This window comes from Branchiostoma floridae, chromosome 1 (assembly GCF_000003815.2).
Source record: "Branchiostoma floridae strain S238N-H82 chromosome 1, Bfl_VNyyK, whole genome shotgun sequence".
Taxonomy (NCBI): domain Eukaryota; kingdom Metazoa; phylum Chordata; class Leptocardii; order Amphioxiformes; family Branchiostomatidae; genus Branchiostoma; species Branchiostoma floridae.
In genome coordinates this window covers 10,488,831-10,511,978 of record NC_049979.1, presented here as the reverse complement: position 1 = coordinate 10,511,978, position 23,148 = coordinate 10,488,831, and the positions used below count along the sequence as shown (strand labels likewise).

The 23,148-nt window shown below is 40.0% G+C and overlaps 3 protein-coding genes across 5 annotated transcripts in view; 2 read left to right on the top strand and 1 right to left on the bottom strand.

Annotated features, from left to right (window-relative positions):
- Positions 1 to 11,220, top strand: part of LOC118414906 (polypeptide N-acetylgalactosaminyltransferase 16-like) — a 34,429-nt gene extending 23,209 nt beyond the window's left edge. For both annotated transcript variants that reach the window (XM_035819213.1, XM_035819205.1), the window contains 8 exons: positions 241 to 325; positions 1,090 to 1,193; positions 3,250 to 3,376; positions 3,828 to 3,920; positions 4,548 to 4,631; positions 6,621 to 6,759; positions 7,281 to 7,406; positions 8,316 to 11,220. In XM_035819213.1, the coding sequence (XP_035675106.1) occupies positions 241 to 325; positions 1,090 to 1,193; positions 3,250 to 3,376; positions 3,828 to 3,920; positions 4,548 to 4,631; positions 6,621 to 6,759; positions 7,281 to 7,406; positions 8,316 to 8,474 (917 nt within the window). In that variant the 3' untranslated portion in view covers positions 8,475 to 11,220. The remainder of the gene's footprint in view (positions 1 to 240; positions 326 to 1,089; positions 1,194 to 3,249; positions 3,377 to 3,827; positions 3,921 to 4,547; positions 4,632 to 6,620; positions 6,760 to 7,280; positions 7,407 to 8,315) is intronic.
- LOC118414916 (cytoplasmic dynein 2 light intermediate chain 1-like) lies at positions 10,046 to 17,000 on the bottom strand. Of its 2 annotated transcripts, XM_035819245.1 has the most exons (14): positions 16,841 to 17,000; positions 16,288 to 16,346; positions 15,919 to 15,983; positions 15,718 to 15,752; positions 15,383 to 15,394; positions 14,612 to 14,678; positions 14,345 to 14,433; positions 13,768 to 13,951; positions 13,450 to 13,518; positions 12,901 to 12,978; positions 12,454 to 12,610; positions 12,117 to 12,211; positions 11,707 to 11,799; positions 10,046 to 11,440 (listed from the first exon to the last, which is right to left on the bottom strand). In XM_035819245.1, exons 1-14 carry the CDS (start codon positions 16,849 to 16,851, stop codon positions 11,363 to 11,365), a joined length of 1,092 nt encoding a protein of 363 aa, XP_035675138.1. In that variant the 5' UTR covers positions 16,852 to 17,000; the 3' UTR covers positions 10,046 to 11,362. The 2 variants fall into 2 exon arrangements, with proteins under 2 accessions (XP_035675138.1, XP_035675149.1); XM_035819256.1 differs by lacking the exon at positions 15,383 to 15,394.
- Positions 17,001 to 17,005: 5 nt separating this feature from the next.
- LOC118414915 (clathrin heavy chain linker domain-containing protein 1-like) lies at positions 17,006 to 22,782 on the top strand. Its single transcript, XM_035819229.1, has 11 exons — positions 17,006 to 17,073; positions 17,502 to 17,711; positions 17,985 to 18,172; positions 18,471 to 18,613; positions 18,727 to 18,928; positions 19,397 to 19,524; positions 20,040 to 20,240; positions 20,493 to 20,652; positions 20,885 to 21,087; positions 21,456 to 21,638; positions 21,964 to 22,782. The coding sequence occupies exons 2-11, from the start codon at positions 17,532 to 17,534 to the stop codon at positions 22,173 to 22,175; spliced, it is 1,800 nt and encodes a 599-aa protein (XP_035675122.1). The 5' UTR covers positions 17,006 to 17,073; positions 17,502 to 17,531; the 3' UTR covers positions 22,176 to 22,782.
- Positions 22,783 to 23,148: the final 366 nt, after the last annotated feature.

Here is a 23,148-nt window from a genome sequence, read left to right as displayed (position 1 = left end):
CCACCGCATACATTTCTGCATTTACAGTATAGGATGTGGTTCCCCGGTAGCAAAACACACTCCTAAGTCGGCTTTACTCCTCTGCCAGCTTTTGATACTATCTTATGCTACCGTAGGATCTGCTTGGAGATTAAGTTAAAGGGAAGAGATAGCATTTGCTGTACTCTTACAGTAACTTGAATAAAAGTACTTTGACTTTGTCCTTTCCCATGTACACGAATATGTATTGACTATTTGTAGGGTTTGACTGGAGTCTGCATTTTAAGTGGGAACATCTGTCAGAAGCTCAGAAGGCCTCAAGAAAAGACCCAACTGAACCTATCAAGTAAGATGCTTTGAAAATACCACAGATTTTTTAAGTGAACTGTAAGATCAAAATCCACTTACCTACAGTTGTATGCACAGATGCTGCCAAATTGTCACACTACATGTATGTGAGCAGAAAACAATATTAATAATGCATGACAAAGTTGTGTCCGATCTCAAAGTCCCTTGAGTAACTTTTTTTATTGTGTATCTTAATATATATGTACATGTCTTTATATATATATATATATATATATATATATATATATATGTCTTCAACGTTTCATATGATGATATGATAACTGTTTTCTGATCCTTTTTATAGGTTGTATTCATATACAGGCAGGGCTCTAGCCAGCGCCCGTTTTTGCTGCGTCTGACGGAAAAATTTTAAAACCAATCCGTCAACCTTGACGGACAAAAATCCTTGGTGGAAGCTACAGGCGGCTTGGGGACGCTGTCCACGGCCGTAAAAGCCACAAACTGTTTGTTTTGCTATTGTTATGATTGTTGACAATGTGTGTCGGCGCCCTTTCGCATACGATAATCTCATTAAAACCCGTTTTTCAAGGTCTCAGTTCAGTCCTTCTAATTAATTTTCGCGGTTTTCGCGACGATTGTAATTGGCTGACGGAGAAAAATTTCGAGCTGGCTAAAGTCCTGTATACAGGTGAAAATATTGAGGTTAAAATTTTGGCCTTTCCCAGCCCTGTTGTTAGCCACCTTGTTGGTGATGTTGATTGAGAAAGAAACACTTAGTAACAAAGATATGTCCCCTGTCAGGACACCCATGATTGCTGGTGGCCTGTTTGTGATTGACAAGTCATGGTTCAACAAACTGGGCAAGTATGACACCATGATGGACATCTGGGGAGGAGAGAACTTTGGTAGGTGGAGCAGTCTGCTTCAACATGTTTCCTTACTTGTCGGACTTTGTTGGTGTTAGACCAACTACACGCAGGACTGAGATACAACATCAACTCTCATAATGCCACTGGGTGCCATAATACTTCCACGTAAAAAAAAAACATTGTTAAGAGGGCTTCTCAAGATTGTCTTGACCACCTAAATGTCTAAAGTGTCAATGTAACTCGGAATTACTGATGGTGCATTGGTTCATACATGTATCTTTCAATCACTTTGAAGTTATGTATTTTTATTATGTAGCAGTATTATGGCATCTGGCGGAATGTAAGAGTTGATGTTACATGTGCATAATGTTGACACTGGCCTGAAATCACACACTTGTAAATACGGTTTTCTTTTAGGCTGTTTCCAAGTTTCCAAAAGCATGCAAATTTATTTTTGAAGCCATATCTTATCAGAGCTGGTTCTGGAATTTTCTGTCCCTGCTTCAGCCACTTAACCATGAGTTTCAGTAAGAGGTCCTGTTTGACCTTTGATGTTCTACTACTAAATCCTTTTGCAAGACAGAGTCATTCTGCCATTTCTAGTCAGCTAGAAGCCTTGGAAACAAATAGCTGCACTTTCTGTGCTGACAAGTAGTGACGGGAAACAAATTACACACCGGTTTGTAACTTCAAACATGTCCATTTCTGCAGGGAACACTTTGATAACTACTGATAGCATACAGACTCAATCACAGTCCATTACTGGAAGCAGATAAGCAGACAGCGAATAAGACATTGTCTTGGTAACAGCAATGGAACAAATGAATCTCTGCCTCTTGTCACATCTAATCTGATCTTGCTGAAGCATGAAAGACTCGTTGTCACCCTGTTGTCTGTCACTTGAAAATTTGTTTTTCTGGTTCGCCCAGCTCAACATTTTCTCAATGTGTTAGCCCAGAAATATTTTCAGGGTTATCAATATGCTCAAAAGCCTTTATATTACCATTTGTAAAAGCTGTAATCAAGAAAGCATTGGCAACAGATATAATCCATATAAGACCTCTCTCCTCTGTTATTATTGATATTAGTCATGATCTCTAAGCATCATTTGGTTAAATGTATGGATGGTAGTAGTCTTTCTGGATCAAATGAGTATGTATTTTCAATGGTAATGCTGTTTGTATTACCTCAATTGTCCTCTGAAAAGTGAAGAGGTAAAACGTTGAAATCAAATAACACCTGCATTATTCAGCAAGGACAGGCTTTCACCAGTGGACGATGGTGAACTTTAACGTTCATGCTCAATTCTGCAGCTGGGGTCCCCAAGGGTCTCCTGTAATCATTTCAACATTTGGTACTTTTGTACTTTGACTTTTATGTCTGCCATTTGACTTTTACTTCACAATATGACTTTGACTTATACATTACAGGTGGGAATATGGATTTGGCTGCTGTGACAAAATTTCAAAATATAGCGTGCACCATCAGTCCAATATGGATTCTAGTAAAGGTTTTCTGATGGCAGTAATAAACTGTCAGATTATATCTTATACCTCCTGTCCTTTGCTGTTGGTCCCGTAATGTTAAGGCTTTATACAGTTACTGTAATGGAATGTTTGTTACTTGTGCACAATGTTGCTATCATGGTTTCATTATGTTGCAAGCAAGTTCCGCAGAATCTATCATTCATTACACTGTCTTGAGCACAATGCCATTTTATGTAATGCACAAAAAACTCAAACATCTTGATAAATTCTCCCAAGAGTCAGACATTTGATACAGCATCCACTATCTTTTCTCTGTCTATAAAAGATGGGTGCTTTATCTGTTGTCTGATTCTTCTGAGACTTAATTCAGTTCCTTATTTTATCTTGTAACACAATTACATAATGTTCAACCCAGATCATCAGCCTTCATCGACGTATCAATGTTAATTTATCATTTGACACTCTATTACTATGCTCATCATAAAAAGAAAGCATGACCTCTGGTGTACATGTATTCTTGTTAGTGGTACAATGTAGCATTACATTGTAACTAAAAAAAGGACCTCTTTGTTTAATAACTGTTTTGTGTAATTTCCCTGATTCAGAAATTTCTTTCCGTGTGTGGATGTGTGGAGGCAGTCTGGAGATCATTCCATGTAGCAGAGTCGGACATGTTTTTAGAAAAAGACACCCCTACACCTTTCCAGAAGGAAATGCAAATACATATATAAAGTATGTATAGTGCAATCATCATATTATGGCTTTTGAAATCACCTGTCTTTTGCTAAATAGCAGTTACTCAAGTAACTGGATATGATTTTGGGTATGGCAAGAAAATCATATCCAGTCGCTTGAGTAACTGCTATTTGTCATTTTTTATTACCTGAATGTCTAACATTCATCGACATATGTTTCTTTTGTCATGTCATTATAATGCAGTTATTTAGTCAAGTAAATTGATTTATGTTTGTGGGAACTTAATTTTGTGGTAGGAGGGGCAAAGAGGTCCGTGGTGTTTTAAGTTCAGGCTATGCAAGATGGATAATACGTTTGCAATGTCATGAGTTGTGGGTGACCATAAACATAGTAGCACTGCAAATATTGTCTGAAATTACGTGTATCTACCACATTTCTTTTGACATTTTGTATTCTAGCTTTGATGTTTCTTAACTCTTTCCCGCAGAAATACACGCCGCACTGCTGAAGTGTGGATGGACGATTATAAAAATAACTTTTATGCTGCAAGGCCTTCAGCAAAGGGTAAACCATATGGAAAGTAAGTGTTCATATTTCGTGCAATGCACAAGTTACTCAGTAGTGCCATAATGTTCAATGCAAAACCCAAGATGGTGTATCAGTAAATGAAATGCCAGCTGTGGCAATGAGGTACCAGGATTGGTAGCTGAATTGAGATTAGTAGCTGAAAGTATCTTGGGCAAACCTTGTTATTGAATGAAAGAGTTAATATTGTACTTTTCTTGATGGCCATGCTTAAGTTCCCATATGTATCCAGCTGCTCCTTTGAAATAATTTATAGATGTAACTCAATGCATGATACCAGTAAATGAACTGTAAAATGGAAAATGGATAATTCTGCTATAGTCTGTAGCAGTCTCTGTACTGTCTCCAGCTTTAATTTGTTTTCTGTTACACTCATTGTTTGTGAGTCCATGTTCAATTTTTGTTGTTGAATCTGTTATTTTAAGCTCCTGAAAAATTTGAAAATTACTTAGGTTTTCTTTATTTTCATGTCATGAAGTTCAAATAAATTGGACGAATGTGGTGTAATTTTGTCCTTCTTGACAAGCAAATTTCCATCCCAGGATGGAAGGATGGGCCCTTGAGGCAACCCTGTTCACTATGCTGTTGTTTTTAACAGTAATTGTGGCATTGTTTTCAACAGCATTCAAGGCAGAAAAGAACTTCGTGAGAAGTTGAACTGCAAGACTTTCCAGTGGTACTTAGAAAATGTCTACCCAGAACTTGAGTAAGTCCTCCTTGTCTTTATGAGTTGCTTTAACCCCAAACAAACACCATTGCTTGTTCACTGCCTCTGTAAACAATTAAGTTCTGAATGTGTATTTTCTTTTACCAGAAATAGTACTCTTCTAATGGCTTAAGTAATCAAAGAGACAGGAAACTACCAACAAAGGGAGGTCTTAAAACTAATGAGTGTTGACTGTAGATCAGCCATGAAATCGTGGCTCAACCTTGTATAAACTATTGGTGATGGACCATGGATAAGGGTGATGGATAAATGCCACCCACAGGGACACATGTAATTGAATTTGTGGCCAAATACCAACTTTGGTCCATTACAAATCCAATTGAGCCTGTAATCTCAGTTGTGAAAAAAATCAGCTGAATTTGCATGTAAATGCATATGTAGTTGACCTATTTAAAAGATGTAGTTTCATAACATCTTTTCATGTAGTGGCAAATGTTTCTTTAGCAAAAATCTACTAAACTTTATCCAACCAACCCTTCAAATAATTTAACTTTACCCAAATAAAATTTAGTATTCTTCATAACATCTTTTACAAATGCATATCATGCATGTTTTAAGTGTTTGAGCAACATTTGTGTGTCATTGCAGCAGCCTCTATAAAATGGGAATTTTACTTTATTGAAAATAAGAAGGGGCTCATGAAAATTTGACAGCCCCATCCCCTTTTGTGGACCCTAATGTGTGGTCATGAATTATGCTGCTGCTATAGATCTAATTTACATTATTCCCAACAAACATGCAATTTTCAAGAGGAAAAGAGTAACATGTGCAAACAACTTACTAAATATTTATCAAGTTCCTAAGAGTAAGCCAATCAATTTCTACTCTCTATCATTAGGTAGAATACATTGTAGTAAGTCAAGTAGAAGTTAAGATATAAAGGATGATAAAGTCAGTTTTCTGATACAATGTATAATATTCAAATTCAGTGTTGAACTAATTGAACTGCTAAATCAAAATGCCCCATCTTACCATGCACTTATATCCAACTGTTTTGTAATCAATGCCAGCTTTGTAGTCTGTGTGTGGGGATAAACAAGTGGAAATTGTCCACACCTGTGGTCTCTGACACTTAATTTTGTTTGCTCTAAATCCTCTTCAAAGGTTGAAGGGACACAAATAGGTGGGGCATTTGGGACTGTTGTGCTAGTACAGTGAGTAGGCTGATTGACATTAGGTCACAAGTATTTTAAAATTGATACATGCTGAAGGAGAAAGAATGTGAGATTGTATTGCTTTGTTCATTGATGAGTTATACAGGGGGAATCTACCATGTGTTGTAAGATTATCAGTAAATTTTCCAAATACAAAAACAAACCAAAGAAAACAAAATGAATGCAAAAGATCATTGCTTGACAGGTTTGAAATGATGTGTATCTATCACAAATAAGAGCAAAATTATGTAATATTTTGCCCTCCTCTGACAGGAATTTACAGCCACCAAAAGTCTGTCTACATGTATATCAGGTCAGAGAAATGGTGCTTGGAAGGCTGTGGTGATGTGCATGTGGAAATAACTGTATTACTAAGGTGCAGGTGGTGGACTGTACTAACATTAATGGTGGTACATATAAAAAGATGGTGTTGCTGCATTGGCAGAAATGATTTATTGTATAATATGTTCATGCCTGTCAAAGATCCTATGAAGGATGCAGAACATACTGTTAGATGTAAGGAAAATGGGCATGGTTGAAGTATGTGGAAGGCAACTAATGCAAGGCAAATATCCTCTTTCTTCTTGTGCATGGCTGTGAGTTTGAGAAGTGCTTTAAACAGGCTGTCCAGGAGTATTCCATATCTTTTAAGAAAATGTATGCAAATTTGAAATACTTCCTCTGCTAGTCTATAGCCTACATTGTGTGTGGTGTATTGCAGCCTTGTGATAGGATGCTTGTCTATACAATGATAGTGAAATAATTGGACATACTTTTATGCCATGTCTAAACCAAAAGTCTCTTTTGAAAACAGCATTCCTGGCAGCAACATGAAATGGGGCGAACTGAAGCAGGCCGATCAGTGTCTGGACACACTGGGGCACAAGCCGCCTGGTGCGGTGGGCATGCAGGCCTGCAACTTACATCCTGGTAGTGGCATGGCCTCGCGTCAGGTCAGTAACAGAAACATGTACAAGCACTAGGGTGGGTACCGGCACAGAAAATTCAGGTACAGGTACGGTTCAGGTCCAGAGAATTAGGTCCAGGTCCGGTACTTGTGAATGGGCGATACTCAAAACATGTCCGTTTCGCTACCAAGGAGGCTGTTTGGTGAAGCGTCTGACTCCCACTGGCAGTGCACATGTAGTAGAACGAGAGTAGGGGTGACACCTGTGCTTGGCAATATAATGGAGCCACGAGGCATGGCTTCATGTCAGGTCAGTAACAGATACATTCACTTGTACTAGTATGAGAGTAGGGGTGACTAGGTGTGCTTTGCAAAATACCTATACATACATGTAAGCCTTGAGGCAAGGTTTCACATCAGATCCATAACAGATACATTGTACATGTACATGCCCATGTACTATGAGGGGTGAGTCGTGTGCTTGGCAAAATACGTAATCTATCTAGTTGAAATGTCCAACCATCTAATATGTCTAACAGCATGTTGATTTGTAATCTTTCCATGCAGCAATGGGCTTTGACCAAACGTAACATGATCCAGCACGGGTCGTGGTCGTGGTGCTTGGCGGCTGACACAGCCATCCCCGGAACACTGGTGTACCTCATCACCTGTAACATCCAAGAAAACAAAATGGTAGGTGTCATCTGCTGGGAGGTTGTTGATAGACCTGTCAGCGATAACAAGATCTGATGTACTGGGAACTGTTTGACAAGTTGCCAAGCAGGAAATTGAATCATGTCAGAATGACATTCCTATAGGCCTAGGCTTGCATTGCAATTCTGTCCATAGATTTCATAATCTACCCACATTCAGTCATTGTCATCTGCCACGCGTCTGAAATGTCAAGATCGGGAAAGTTAAATACGCTTTCACAGCATGTGTAAATTTTGCTGACATAGGTCATTAGTAGTGGAAAGCAGTTTTGTACCTACATGCAAGTCCACTTTTCTTAAGACCTCATTCTACAACAAGTGATGTTCCATGAATAATTGCCTTGATACCTGACAGAGGCAGTGCCATGGAGGACCTGCTGGTACTTGTAATGAAGCAATTTATAAACATGGCGACAGAAAATTCTCAGAGCACATCAGGAGCAGGATGTATGGAGTAGACGATGTGTCTGTCAGCACTGTTACAGGGATGTATGATGTCTGCTGGAGAATGAGACAGGACAGTTAATTTCTCTCCATGTTTCCTGAATATTGTACCTCCATTGTGCTCTGTCATGTCACACATTACCTGGTTGTATGCTCTGGAGAGGCTGTGTTATATCAATCTAGACAACTATAGACTGGCAATTTTCACTGTTAGCTATGGGTATTGATTTTCATGTATCTCAAGTGTATAAAGGAGATCTGTCAGATAAAATCAAGACTTACATAAGGATTAAATATCACAGGAAGATAAGCATTTAGTACTCGAAAGTATGGAAGTTAGATCTTTCTTTTACTGACCTTTGACATGATGTGCAAGATGATTCCCTTGCCTGTGTTTCCTTTTGGTCACTCCATAAAGTATCTGTTACCGGATTCTTGTTTACAGAGGTGGAAACGCCAGGACCGCCTGCTCATGCACATTGCAACAGGACTGTGTCTGGACAGTGTGGAGGCTGCCCAGGGCCTGGGGGTCACCATCGAGCAGTGTGACAAAACCAGAGTCTCCCAGCAGTGGGAGTACACTCTGGACAACAAGCAGAGATGACAGGCGGGAGCTCCTACAGCAGACTACCATATGATACAGAATGTTACAACACAGGCCTTGGTTTGAGTTTGTTACCTGTCCCCTGAACCTGACCCTTTCTCACTGGGGCATGTCTACCAAAATGACTTTATCCATCATCCACAGGTCTATCTACTGTCTTAGTGACCAAAACACTCTGACACAAACCTGTCACAGAAACAAGTGCTAGGACAATAACGTAGACAGAAACAAGTGTTAGGAAGATAGTGGGACATGTTACTGAACTTAAAGGTGACAGGGGCTCTTGTTCAGGATGGGACACATTGTCAGGAAGGTAAAACAAAGAGAAGTTTCAGGGGAAAGTGTATCAAACTTAACCCAGGGCTGCAGAAAGATCTTCCAATACCTGTGTGGAAATATTATGCATGAAGTCTGACCAGACAGCTTTTAAATCTATTTATGCAAGGTCTTACTATTGCAAAACATTATTACTACTTAGATGTCAAGTGACTGAAAGGAAAGGTGTTACAGTAGCCTCAGCACTGGTGGATTAAATAGGAAACATAGGGTCACCTGAAGAAGTGTGAATCATGTCTCATCATAATACTGTTGGCATATTGTTGGCTCTGAGATACATCAGATACAGCTGCCAAAAGGTTGTGGAATTTCTTTTTTACTTGTCATTATGATACTGTTGGCATATTGTTTCCTCCGAGATACATCGGAAACAGCTGCCAAAAGGTTGTGGAGTTTCTTTTTTACTTGTAATTATAATACTGCAGGCACATTGTTTCCTCTGAGATACATCGGAAACAGCTGCCAAAAGGTTTTGGAATTTCTTTTCCATTTGAGATAAATAGGACTTGATACTGTCTTATATGGGGAAGATGGCAGACAAGTAACTGTCATTAGCATAATTTGATAACTATAAATCATGATGGGGAGGTGTTTATGCTAGCTTGTAATGCATTTGCGTAGTGTCATAGTCTGTAACGTTATAGACTGACTGACAGAGTGAGTACGCGTTTCTGAAAGAACCTTAATTACCATTTTAAATGCTGTAATAGATGTAACCAATGCAATGTATTCTGCTATTTTATAAGAAGAATGGCGGATTATGTCTTCTTCAAGGTTACTTAATGGATCAACTTTCTCTTGGTTTATGTTGGGCTTGTAGGTGTGTTTGTCAATATAAAGAGTAATATATTATGTTGTAAGGTAAATGCTACCATTCCAGAAGACTGATTTTATTGTGCAAGTATGTTTTTAAAAAGTGTCAATTAGCTGCTGCAGTGTACAGTGCAGCAAACAGGTTTTACTCCTTCCATTCCACTTTTTCACAGGTAGGAATTATTACATGTGGAACTTTTAATCTGTGCCAATATAGGAAAACTGTAAGTGTTGCCTATTTATTGCTTTGGTGTTTCACCATGACTTATGAAAGAGAAGCTGCCATGTTATGATTTTATGATCCATAAGTAGTAGATTTAGACTAATGCAGAAATGTTGCACTTTACAAAGTGGTCATGTTTGCATTGTAATTTAGAAGTTTTTATTTGTGCAAGCAGATCTTTGTGTGTGTGTGGGGAGGGGGCAAAATCATTCTGACCATCCAAGATTTGTCCATGCCTGTTTGACAGATTTTTGATAGCAGTTATGATTTCCTTCCAAAAGATCTGCCTAGAGATTCTATTTATGAATGCAAAATGTACATGCAGACAATTGCTTTGAGATGGAAAGTTGGGAACATTGATAAGTTTATGTGATATTCCAAAGCCACAGTGGGAACAATGTCCTACACAATCTACATTAGTATATATATATATATAATGAGTATAATTCGTGTCTATGTCTTGTGCTTGGCCTGTATCATTTCCAACTAAGTGCTTTGCAGCCCACATTAAGCTATGCAACCTGAAAGCCCAAGGTACCGGTACTTTTTTTCCTGTACCTCTCTCTGCAACACAAAATGCCTGACAAAGCAAAAGGAGCCTGACACCATGTGGACTTAACTTATAACATTCTGTGAGGTAAGCAATTTAAATAGCCTTCAATGTAGTAGCCAATAGCCTTCAGGTGGTGTGATATGCCAAGGGAGACTTAAATCAGCTATACAGATAGTTACAGAATGTCTCTGTCATCAGAACAAATTTGTGGTCAAACCAGTGGAAATATCACATTTATATTACGTTAATGCTTCCTGTTGTAATTGGACCTGTTCAATCAGTGGAGACAGATGTATTTCTGACCTATACTATGTAATAGAGAAACATTTGGGAATCAAAGTGATCATTTAAATACATTTACATTAGTGATTGTTTACATGATTGTAAAATACTGATCGTGACTTACATTGTACAGTATGTACCAATATTAATACAGGACATACTGGTTTTCTTATTGTGGAGCCACATGAAGAAGAAAAAGGTTCACATCCTGTGATCCACGGTCAGTTTTTTTAATACTTTGACATCCAGTCAGTGGTCATCACATTCAAATGGTTCTCTCTGTACAATGCAGTTTTGCATAAGTGCTGGGAACAATGCGTTCAGAGTTAATTTTTTAACTGCTATGCAGTTATACTATTGGATGACAATGATAGGAAATGGATGATAGGAATGATAGGAAATAATTATATCATCAGTCTGTGACATTCCAAACACATTATAATATTTTCTATAGCTGCAGAATATACAGCCAGTACTACATGTATGTAATATATACAACTGTGCCAATAAAAAGTGCAAGTAGTGCGGCCATGAGCAAATCATTTTGATATCTGTCTCTTTATATTTTATAGCCACAGAAATATGTACATGTCAGAAATATCCTGTATTCAAACACACCAAAATACTCTTTATTGGGGACAAGTCATCTATGATATAACAAAGCTCTGTGTATTTTAGTATCTACATCTTCAACCCATCTCTCATCCTGGCAATTTCTCTTGCTTTTCTCTCAGCATTTTTTCTGTATCTCTCCAGTTCCTGTAAAACAAAAAAAATTAATGTGGATATTAAAGAAGATAAATTTTTATATTCTTGAACACATTAACCTGCCAGCAAAGTTTTTTTAATTCTGTCTCCAAAGTTTCACAATACAAGGAACAAACATGTTTTGAGGAACTTTTTCCGCAACAGGTTTAGGACCCCAAGAACAAGTTTTCTAACCAACTACAATGTAGCTTTCATGGGTTGAAGGACTGTCAATTGTCCACTCAACATTCTGCTTGGAGACTACAGGGCTATCTTACCTCATCCTTCTGTTGCCTCATGGCATCAATGCTAGACTCTGCATACTGGGGATCCTTAGCAGGGTCATCCTGCACTGTGGGGACAGCTGACACCTGCAAAACAACAAGCAAAACTTGATGAGGGGGGATACATGCAAGCGTAGTCACGATTGGGACCACATCCTTTCAACTGCAGCACCACCTAACAGTAACAAGTAGAACCGGTCAGTATTGCTCTGAGGAAGATAACGGAAGGACTATGAAATGTTGACAGGCATACTGTGCAGTTTTGGTTATGAACTATATAACCAATTATCCAAGGAAAATACTTAAATCGGCAGAATTCAAAGTGCAACTGTGTTAGAAGAGATCCTATTACATCTGTTTGCCAGAAGGTAATCAAGAAGAATCAAATTATGGCATAGGCTTACCTGTGGGAAGTGGCCAGTAAAAGCCTGTTTCCACAGTTCCACTGGATTTCTGGCACTCATGGTACCAACATTGCCCTCTGGTAGGGGAGGTGGACCTTCATAAGGGAGAAAAAAATTGTGATGCATCTCACAGTACACATTACATAAGAGCTAGTCTGATATACACTTGAGAGCTAAGAACATACTATGTATTAGCAAAAAAAGCTGGAGATGATATCGATTTGTTGGAGACCCAACATAATTCTACTGTAAGAAACATGCGTTACATGTTCACTAATACTTGTATCAGTACATTTAACTCCTGCATGAAACAGAGCCAGGTAAAGATGATGTCTACCTATCTGTTGGAATCCATCTGCTCCAGCAGGGATGTAGATGGGCTTGTTGTGCTCCAGCTGCATGGACTTGAGTTGTGGAGCTGCAGCGCCGAAGGACAGGTGGTTAAACATCACCCTCCCCCTGTCAATCAGCTGCTTCATCTTCAGGCTGAAAAACTGCAGAAATTTGGATCATGATTAATACCGGTATACCTGATAGACAAGCAAAAATACCTTTGAGAGGTAATAAGTTGGACAGAATTACTCTCTTATCATTAGTAGACATAGAAAAGGGACAATGTGTCACTGTTGCATTTCTGAGTATTAGACATTCAAGTATTCAAGACAAATCAACCTCTGCCACAGGAGAAGATATGGGGATTATTTTTGGACGTTTTGAGTGACACCCATCACACTTCTTGATTACATTTCACACAAAGGAATGAGTAAAGTAAGCAACAACCTACCAACAGTGATGCGCCATAATTGTGAGCAACAAATCTCAGTGTCTTGCAGATAATCTTTCTCTTCTCTGAGTCAAAGTCCTACAAACAGAAATATGGAAAGGAAAGTGGCTTGAAATGGGTTTCCAATTTATTGAAACACCCATATATCTGGGAAACATTAAAGCATCTAACTGTATTTATGTCATTTTGTATCTACTTTTTAAACATCTCTATGTACAAAAATATATCAGTGAAACATCAAAACTTTTAACTGTCTTTCTATCATTTTGTATCCTACTTTTATGCACCTCTATCTAATCAATGGCTTAGCATTCAATACGTGTTACACTGAAATTTACAATGACAAACATTGTCTTACAACATAAAAATTCTACATACAAGTTGCTAACACACCATGATCTGAAAGATTGATAACAATAAAGTAAATTTAAGACTTGTGGTCTGTTGAAGGGTTGGTATGAGCCTGCTAGAATCACATTAATTGTACTTGTTGTCTGCCAGCTTTTCACATACATTACATATTCATTTCATATAGATCTAAATCCTTACCTGGAAAACATCATACTTTCCACCAACAATGACCAGAGGAACAGGGAAGGGGTCCACCATCTCTTTATCCTGTTGATTTGGAGAAAGCAAGGAAACATTTGAGTTTGATTTCATCTTTATGCTTTCAAAGCAAAATGCAAATGTTACCAGAAAAAAGGAAGAAATGAAGCCAATGACCTCAGCTTAGCAGCTTAGCTTGGCTGTCAGTTCTATTTTGACAGGACACTATCATAAAGCCCAGAGGTGGGAATTAATTATACACTTGAACTTCTGTCTGTCACAGTTTATTGCAGGAGGCAGACCAACAACTATACTTACAGGATGTTCATCATACTTCTCCCAGGCCTTCTTCCTGAGGGCCTGTTTCACTCCAGGTTGCAGCTTGTCCAGCTCAGTGATGGACCTGTCAGCTGCCGCACGTGCCTGTTTTAGGAGGGTCTCCATGGTAACCCACAGGTCGTCAGGTCTGGACAGGTCCAGCACTAGCATGACAGCTAACTGTCTGTTGGTGGGAGCAATGGTAACATCTATTGTTTATTGAATCTGATGTTAGAAGGCAGACTACATTTTGTTTTGTAGCATAGACTCACCTATAGTAACAAGCATGTACAGTGAACCAGAGGTCAAGCAAGAGAGAGACTCTCTGAGCCATGAGACTATAAAATGAGCTAGAGAGAAATAAGTATCTAAGTGCAGTCATGGTCTCAGTCATCACTCAAAATATCATCTGTGTACCATTAAGAACCAAAGGATCAAATAAGGACCTGTTCTGGCAATAGTATAGGCATAAATGATCTTGTGCTTGGCTGCAGTCGTCTCTCTCTCTCTCTCTCTCTCTCTTTTGACAGTAGTGTAGTCATTAAACATGAAATATTGCTGGGATACAATGACCTACCTGACACTGTTAACATTTATGGCTGTGTCAACCAGTCTGGATAGAAAGGTCCCACCTCCGAGCTCCCAAATATTCACCACATCTTTGGCCTGAAATTTTAAGCAGACATATATGTTTTACAAGGATACAAATTCACACACTGCCCTGGCCCAAATCTTGCAGCAATTCCAGCTTGCAGTAACAGGAATGCAGAGATGATAGCAACTAACGTCACTGAAATGTTGGTAAAAGATCTTAACTTCTGAACAGATAAAAACTGTAACTCACCAGGTTGTTTCTGGCTCTCCTGCCAAAGGTGAACTCAAGAGCAGTTGTGGGCTTTGCAGCTTCATCTCTGAATCGGATGGAGAAAAAAGGAGGACATATATTAACAAAGACAGATCACACAATCACTGAATTATACTAGGACGGCCATATCATTATACAATGTAATGAGCACACAGGTTTATAAATTATATACATCAAAGTATGTAACATATGCATTTAATAATATCATAAAAATCCTGGAAGCACAAGACCCATTTACCAATTGATGTTATGGACTGGACAAAGGGACACTCAAACACTGCTGTCAGAAAAATATACACATGAGAGGACATCATGGGGCTAGTGATAGACCAATATTGGTATCTTATGCAGCAATGGTTTGTTCAGTATACATGTACAAGCTAAGCTGTTGTTAATATCAACTGTTTTACTTCAACATGTGAAAGCAGCCCAGAGCATATGTCTTAATTGCATGCAATGCCAAGAATTTCTCAAAAGTGCATGCATGTGGGACTAGACATGGATTCACATGCATAAGTACACAATCTGTAAGAACATAGCTTTGAGAGAACAAAAGTTACAGATGATAACAAAGCAACATACAAGCTGTTATTTGCAATGAAATGTGATGGTTGGTGCATTATACTTAAGCTTGCATCTTGCCATGCAATAAAAACTTGGCCAGAGTATGCAGACTCATGCAAAGACTTGGTGAGTTTACAACAGAAACAAAGAGGCTACACAGACTTGACATTAACATGTCACACTTACACAGGACCTTCCCTGACAGGACATTCCACATTAAAACAAAGGAAACGTAGACATTAGCATTGTTATTGGCATAGTAACAAATTAATCACAAAGCACATCCAGTTGTTAATGGTTCTTCATAGCAATGTAAAGAAGCAACATTGTAGACCAAATTAGTCTGCAAGCATTTCACAATCATGTTAAATGATAAGAACATGCAACCAACCAACCAAATGGCACAGAAACTGCAGCATATCAATGTATCATTGTGTATACGGCAGATAACCTACATGTACTTTATAACTAAAATCAGTCAAGGCATTGCCATTTGCAAGATAAAGATTCTATCGTCTTACCTGTCTAGGAACCTCAGGATGATTGAAGTTTTACCCTGCAAGGAAAGTTGAAAGAAACATTATACCTTGAGCAGTTGTCCACAATCACAGTTACAATTATGAATTTCAGGCATCTGACTGATGTAAATCTTAAGTTAGCTTACCACCTGACTATGGAAATGATTTTCTTCATAACTGTCAGTGTGTGGATGTAAGACTTACAGAGCTTTTACTGCCCATCAAGAGAACTGAGCTTTCCTCTGCTGGTCGGTTCTCCTGCTGGCCTTCTGGAATTGAAGAGAAGTTTAGCAACAACAAAAATTAAAAAATTTCAAATGTGGCATCAACCAACTAGATTTTATAAACAAAATTTTTTGCAGCAAATCTCCAAGCATATCCTACCATGGCAGGCAGGCAATCTCCATTTGCCACCTGTAGATCTGCTTGGAGATTACATGTAGCAGCATGATGATGAATGATTGAAGGATGATTGCTGCTGAATTTAAAACGTTTTATGGAGATTTTATCATTACCACGTGGAAACTCAGTTTACTTATAAGGTATGTTACAAAGCAACTGCAGAAGCCTCACCTTTCCCATCCTTCTCTTGATGATGAACCGTCTCAATGGCAAGATCCCAAATGGAATCCCTGTAGATATCAACAACACTCATTTATTGACACATTGTTGCATAGTCCACACACACCCAACATGACAGTCAGCTGAATAATGAGCTAAGTTCAACAGGAGTTCAAGAGCATCTATGTGCGGTTGACCGTTCCAACTGGAGTGATACTCCTACCAACCGAAGAACTCAAACGTAATACTCTACCCTACTCACACACCATTGGCAAGTACCTGGCAGTTACACAACCATGTATATTTCTGGTCCGACATAAACATCACTTTTCAACGTTGTGTTAGTTTCACTATTATTACTGAAATGTATTAAACCAAGGAGGTCTCTTTCAACCTCCTTGATTAAACCGAGTACATTTCAGTATAAAACACAGAAGAAGAAGGCAGTTTCAACTACCCCAATCCCCCCCCCCCCCACACACACACACACAGGTGTTACAAAGTTGTTCTGTACAAATCAAGACGATGACATAAAGTCTGAACATATCTTAGGGGTGTATCTTACCCTTTAGACATGTTGAAAGCACAGTTCTGCTCAGAATGGCCACATAAACCGTCTCAAACTTCAGTCCTCTTTGCTCTCCAACTTCGCCGGTCTGTTTGGGACAGTGGAATGTGTGAAACGTCATCAGAACGCGGGCTCTCTGCATGACGTCATCAGAATATGTGGTGCTCACCATGGTGCGTGTAAACAACGGAAGCAGGACGATTGTTGTTGGTTTTTGAGCGATTTCTGAGGTTGGTTTGTCTGTTTTCTCACACCGGCCGCAAAAATATAGTCATATGACTTCGTCGCGAATATAATGCATTTGATACGATGGCTTACTGCTGCTTTTGAACGTTGGAATTTACATTTCTTGTAGGTGGGCATAGAAGTGTCAGATTTCATCGCCCCCCTCCCACTCTTTTTATGATCTAAACAAACCAAAAAAAGTAAAAACATTGCATACAAATCATATGCATAGCATAGAATGACGGAGAACCAACCACTGGCATTTGGCCTGCATATGGGTCATTTGCATCTTGTTTTAGATAGCTGATTTTGGTTTTGATATGGAAATCTAAACAATACATGAAATAATGGGTATGGAGTTGATATGGTGACCATGATGTTTTCTAGATTATTCTGTGAAACTGTATTTGTAATCTTCCCAATCTTTCAACAGCAAGTAACAAGCACCTGTAACCCTGGAGCCATGTCCAGTTCAGTGCCTGGCACACCCAGAAGGGTCCTCCCTCCCATTGCCACTGGCTCAGACAGGGCAGCGCTGGATGAACTGGAAAAGTCCATCCAGGTGGAGCTGGCCAGACTGCGTGCATCATCCAGGGGCCCCAATGAGCTGTCATATACAGTGTTCAAGGATGCATTTGATCAGGTTCATTTTTTATTACATTGCAGTAAAAGTACCAGGTCACTACAGAATTTGTACCGCTACTTTGTGATATTGACTAAATGGTTTGGTCAACTGTAAACATACTTGAGTCTTTTTAATGCAAAATCTTTTTGATAAAGCCAAAGTGTTTGAAGTAATGTTTGTAATTGTATTCATGCCTAGTAATTGTATTCATACCTAAGTTTTCATGATTATGTTTTTCCTTTGGTTCAACATGTGACATCGTGTTAACTGGTGGCCATTATGACTCCACAGTTGATCCAGCATGCATCATCGTACTGTCACCTTCTGACAGCCATCAAGGCGGAGTACGAGGCTGTGATTGAGGACCTGCGAGAGGGCCAGAGGGAAGCCTTCTACCTGGAGGGGAGGCTGAAGGCCACTGCTGCAGAACCCACCACAGTCGTCAACTACAGGCGGAGAGCAGAGGAACTGCAACAAAAGTACTCTAAAGTCTTGAATTTGATGTTTACATGTATCATCAGTTTGCCAAAAATGTTTCTGCTTTATCGGTAACATAATATCCAAGGGTCTTATCTTTATGTCAATCTGATTGGTTACCTTGGAGCTTGTAGAGCAATAAAAATCTATTGATTAATTGCTTCCTTAATTGATGGATAGATAGATCAACTGATTTATTAATTGATTTATTGATTGGGAAAAAAACTATGAGTATTGCAGAAAATACTTGTTCTTTTGAATCCATGTTTGTTGAACTTTTACCTAATTCACACTTGGCAGAATGTCGGTGATCCAGAGGGACAATGCTCGCCTGGCAGCAGAGTTGGACCGTGTAAGGGCAGCAAGAGAAGCCATGCTGAAGAAAGACGAAGATGACAAAAGTACCCAGAAGCCCAGACGGACAGACTTCAGGCCCCTGCCCGGTGAGTCTTCTCTGAAGAACAGTCCAAATCACAAGTTTTCATGGCCAAGTCATTGATCAGGCCATTTGCTTTCATGATTGATGATATCCTTCATTTGTTCCCTGTGCCCCTAGGCTTAACATTAGAGGAAAGCACTGATGTGAAGACCCTGAGCAGGTACCATACCAAGCTAGAGCATCAGCTGAAGGAGCTGCACATCAGCAGGAACACCAAGTATGCCCCAAAGGTCAGGAAACAGGAGCTCAAGGACACCCTCACCAAGCAGGTCAACATGAGACATCATTTGGCAGACAGGACTGTCAGGCTGAAGAACAGGTGCGAGACTCTTGGGAAATAGGAGTCTGTCAAATTAAGATATCAAGAATGGTTCACATATGGAACACACTAAATCTTATTGTTTAAGCCAGCCAACATCTTTGTACCACTGTTATTCTTCGGGATAACAGCCAGAGTCACATAGTGACTTCCAGGAACTTTAGGTATTTAGAATTTTTACTCAGTCTGGACTGATTTCACTACATTTCATTCAGGCTCAAGTTAAATGTGTGACATGCTAAATAAAAGTTCTACATTGGAAGTACAAAAAATGTATGCACATCTGGCTGTCTTACTGATCATGAGGAATGACTACTTTTAGAAAGAAGTTGACTGGCTTGAGCGGATAGTGCACTAGTCTACATACATCTATATATAACTTTTGGATATTAGGAACATTTCCTATTGAAGCCAAAGCAAACACATTTTCCAACTCAAGTCCAACTACCATGCTCTGAATTGCCACAGGTGTCAGAAGCTGAAGGTGGCTGTGGAAGTTGCTGGAGTCTACAAAGAGAACCCCCCTGAGAGCCACAGCCTGAGTGACCTGATCACTATGGCACTCACCACACAGTCCATGGGATTTGCTTTTAGAGGTGAGAAGTCCATCTACTTAATGTGTTACTAGGAATGACATGTTGGAATGTAATGACCTATAGGGAATGACTTGATATTAGCACTTCAACAGCCAGCCTCTCAAAGTATACTTTTTCACATGCAGACTACCTGTGTGGCCACTCCAGCAATAATATCAGACACAGGTAGTCTTACAGGATTGTGAAGACAGGCTGTTCACTAAGGGGTAAAATCATGGTTATGTATGGTCCCTCTTGGGGCCATAGGGGCAGTGGGATAATCCACCGAGTCTTGAGCAGGTATCAGAGGGCGGATCTCAATCATGTGTACAAACTGTACCTTCTGAACTTCCTAACCAAAATCAGGTACCCATTTGCATCTGGATGGACTGATGACTACCATGTTGAGCCTTTCCCAAGGACACTACAACCAGCTAGGAATGCCTGGAAGTGAAATGATGACTTTTTGATCCAATGTCCACTAGCGTAACCACTGATACCACCTTTTGTTAACCAACCCTAAAATGTTACTCCAGGTGTGTCAGGTCAGCGTGACACGCCCTTCTCTTTTGAGGACGATGACCCCAACAAGGAGAAGGAGGCCGAGATGCTGCTGGAGTATATCGATAAGTTCCACGAGCTGTTTGATGAGGAGTGTTATCAGGATGCTGCCATCCATGCTGCGAACAGTCCCAAGGGCATTCTCAGAACACCTGAAACTATGGCCAAGTTTAAAGGTAAATGAAACCCATGTTTATTTTCATGTTAACATTTTCATTTATGTTTGTCAGTGCTGGAATCAGTCTGACCAGTTTCAGTTTCAGTTTATTTCACATGATGTCTTGTCATTTCAAAATTGCTTCAGACTTTACAGTTAAAAAGTCTCAGTGAGAGAGTTGGAATTGCAGGTCTGACGTAAAATCGGTCCTACTTTGGACTGTTGGTGGCTGAAATAAATGTTCTAATCTGCATTGAATTCCTTCCTCCAGATGTGGGGACTGAAGCCTTACTGGCATACTGTGAGGCTCTGATGTCCTCCGTGTCGGCCTTGTCTCACCTGCCCAGCCCAGAGGTGTGTCTGGAGTGTGTCAGGTGTGCGCTGTCTCAGCACAGACTGGACCTGGTCACTCACTGGATAGCACAGAACAGGTAACATGTTCATAGGATCCTGGACTTTTACAGCTGTACAATTGTAACTGTACTGTCATAAAGTCAGCTGCATTACAAATTCTTTTCAAAGGAGCATAGCATGAAACAAGACTTCTCTTCAAGTTAAAGAGACACATGCCCTATTCATTTTGCAAATTTTTGGGAGAGCCAACACATATGGGTCACTTTACCTGATTACCCGTACAAACGTATGACCGTCATTTGTCCACAGCTTGCTACTGACTGAGGAAATAGCCAATGCCCTGTGCGAGTATGCTGACCAGAACCCCCTGAGCGGCCCGGTGTGCCTGGCCCTTGCACAAGCGGTGTTCACAGCCATACAGGCACACAGGCAGGCAGCTGTCTGTATGTGCCGCCAAGGCAAGGTGTACAACATGGTGGAGTATGCACACGGCACTGGGACTTTCCATACAGGTGTGTAGGACATCATTTGCTTTTATGATATACATATGGCTCTTTCCCTCCTTTGCTAAATTACAGTCATGTAAGTTACAGTGGCCTGTTTGACAGGATTTATCATTAGCTTTGTTGGCATCTCCATACTTGAATTAAGAAATACCAGAGACAGAGAAAATGGCACCAGAGACAGTTTCTCACAAGATGTTGGAGATAAAATCCTGTAAAATAATTAAAGGGCACTTTCCAGCAGATGTTTGATAAACTCCAGTTTCCTTTCCTTCTCGAGCTTTAGGTAGTGAGCCATCTTACTTTTCCATCTGGTATATCATTGTTTCACATGCTAGTAATCCAGACAATACATGACTCTGACCTGACTCTTGCAGCTGACTGGGAACACGTGCTGCAGACGTGCCCGTCCCTGGAGCTGGCCCGGTCCCTGACACGGCCGTACAACGACCAGCCGCCAGCCCTGCAGCTGGGACAGGCAGTCAGCACGCTGCTGCAGACAGAGGACTACATGATCGGGCTGCAGCTGCTGCAGGAGACACACGACAGGTTCCCATCAGGTCAGTTTGCAATCACTCTCAGGTTTATCGTCTGTTGTTCCCTGTCAGGTGAGGGTTAGACGTGCTTGTATCCAGGGAATGCAGATATGGAGGCTTGATGGCAGCTCGTCAGCAGCCTCTATCTTTAGGGTTGGCATTGTGTATGATGATCCTCCCTTGTCAGTCCATCCCTTCCAGGGTTGTCCACAACGATATGTCATTCTCTAAATCCCCTATTATGGTAGGGGATTTTAAGAATGACCTTGTGAAAGAATGGTATATAGACCCACATAGCAGAACTTTAAACAGACCTTTGAATGACAAAGTCTACCTGTACCTTCCCCAGGGTCCCCCTCGGGCAGTCTGCACCATGCTGTGTTTGATGACAGCACCACAACGTACGAGAGCTGGTTGCACATTGCTGAGACTGCGGAGCAACATGGCTACGAGGATGTGGGGCTGGAGTTGCTCACGACTATCATTGTCAAATATGTGTTAAACAAGGTCTCTGAGGAGACTGCTTCTATTCAGTACCTGTACGACCAACAGATATCCTAGGAAAATGTCTTGTCAAAAAAAATTGACAGGACATAGATAACATTTGGCCCTCTACTACTATTGTCCAATTTAGGCTGTCCCCACACAATCAACAATTAAGGAGCTATTATCATTATTGAGGCTGCCATCAGCCTATCTGGTGATGAGATTGCTGTAATACTTACATGTACATCTGTAGGTGTAGCTATGATTGTTGCACATGGTTACAAGGCAGTGTTGGTTGAAATGTCTTAAAGTTTGTACATTAAATGTTCCTGAAAATTAACATTAGACTGTTGGTTCAGATGCCTCTGTTGATTACATTGTAAATGTTCAAGAAAATTAACAGACACATTCATAGGTACTGCAAAGCTTTATTTTTCTATATACCCTTCAACAAATAATAAATCATCTGTGGTGGCAACTTAGGTGTCCATGTTTTGAACATAATTACATTAACAAAATACACTATGGCACCATATCTTTTTTTACATCAAGGATATGTCACTGCCAGAGGCACACATACAGGATTTCTATCCATTCTGTACTCTATACCCATTTATACCTTTATCAAGAATTTCTATATACAGTTCTTATAACCAGTCAATAAACCAACTTGTTTTTCAAATGCCTTCCCATCAAAACTCTGTGACTCTTAACTCTGTGCCTACCCTGTACATGTGCATAATAGTTTTGTCACTTACTATTCTATTGAAGTGGAAGACATGGAATTTGCATGGAATTGAATTGCCTACAGCCCATCTGTTTCAAGGACCACTGCAGCAGTATAATCCAATACATGGCCTTTTGACATTTTTACTGACTTGTTGGCGAGTCTACATAGAAAGTATGTCTGTCCCTACCAGTAGGGTGGATGGAGACTTGTAACCTGATGCCATCAGACATTAAGGGGGCACACACCAGTTTATTTGGGGTTTCAATTGGAGGCGGCATACCCTAAAGTCTAGCGACCAGCTCTACCAGGGAATTATCC

Bases quoted from the DNA above. Each gene is read 5' to 3' on its own strand.
- LOC118414915 (XM_035819229.1), top strand. From the start codon at position 17,532: ATGTCCAGTTCAGTGCCTGGCACACCCAGAAGGGTCCTCCCTCCCATT. The intron at 17,712-17,984 runs GTTCATTTTTTA...ATGACTCCACAG, and splicing joins TCAAGGATGCATTTGATCAG to TTGATCCAGCATGCATCATC. The intron at 21,639-21,963 runs GTCAGTTTGCAA...TACCTTCCCCAG, and splicing joins ACACGACAGGTTCCCATCAG to GGTCCCCCTCGGGCAGTCTG.
- LOC118414916 (XM_035819245.1), bottom strand. The intron at 12,979-13,449 runs GTAAGGATTTAG...TTCTGTTTGTAG, and splicing joins GAAAGTATGATGTTTTCCAG to GACTTTGACTCAGAGAAGAG. The intron at 11,800-12,116 runs GTAAGCCTATGC...GTTGTTTTGCAG, and splicing joins TTACTGGCCACTTCCCACAG to GTGTCAGCTGTCCCCACAGT.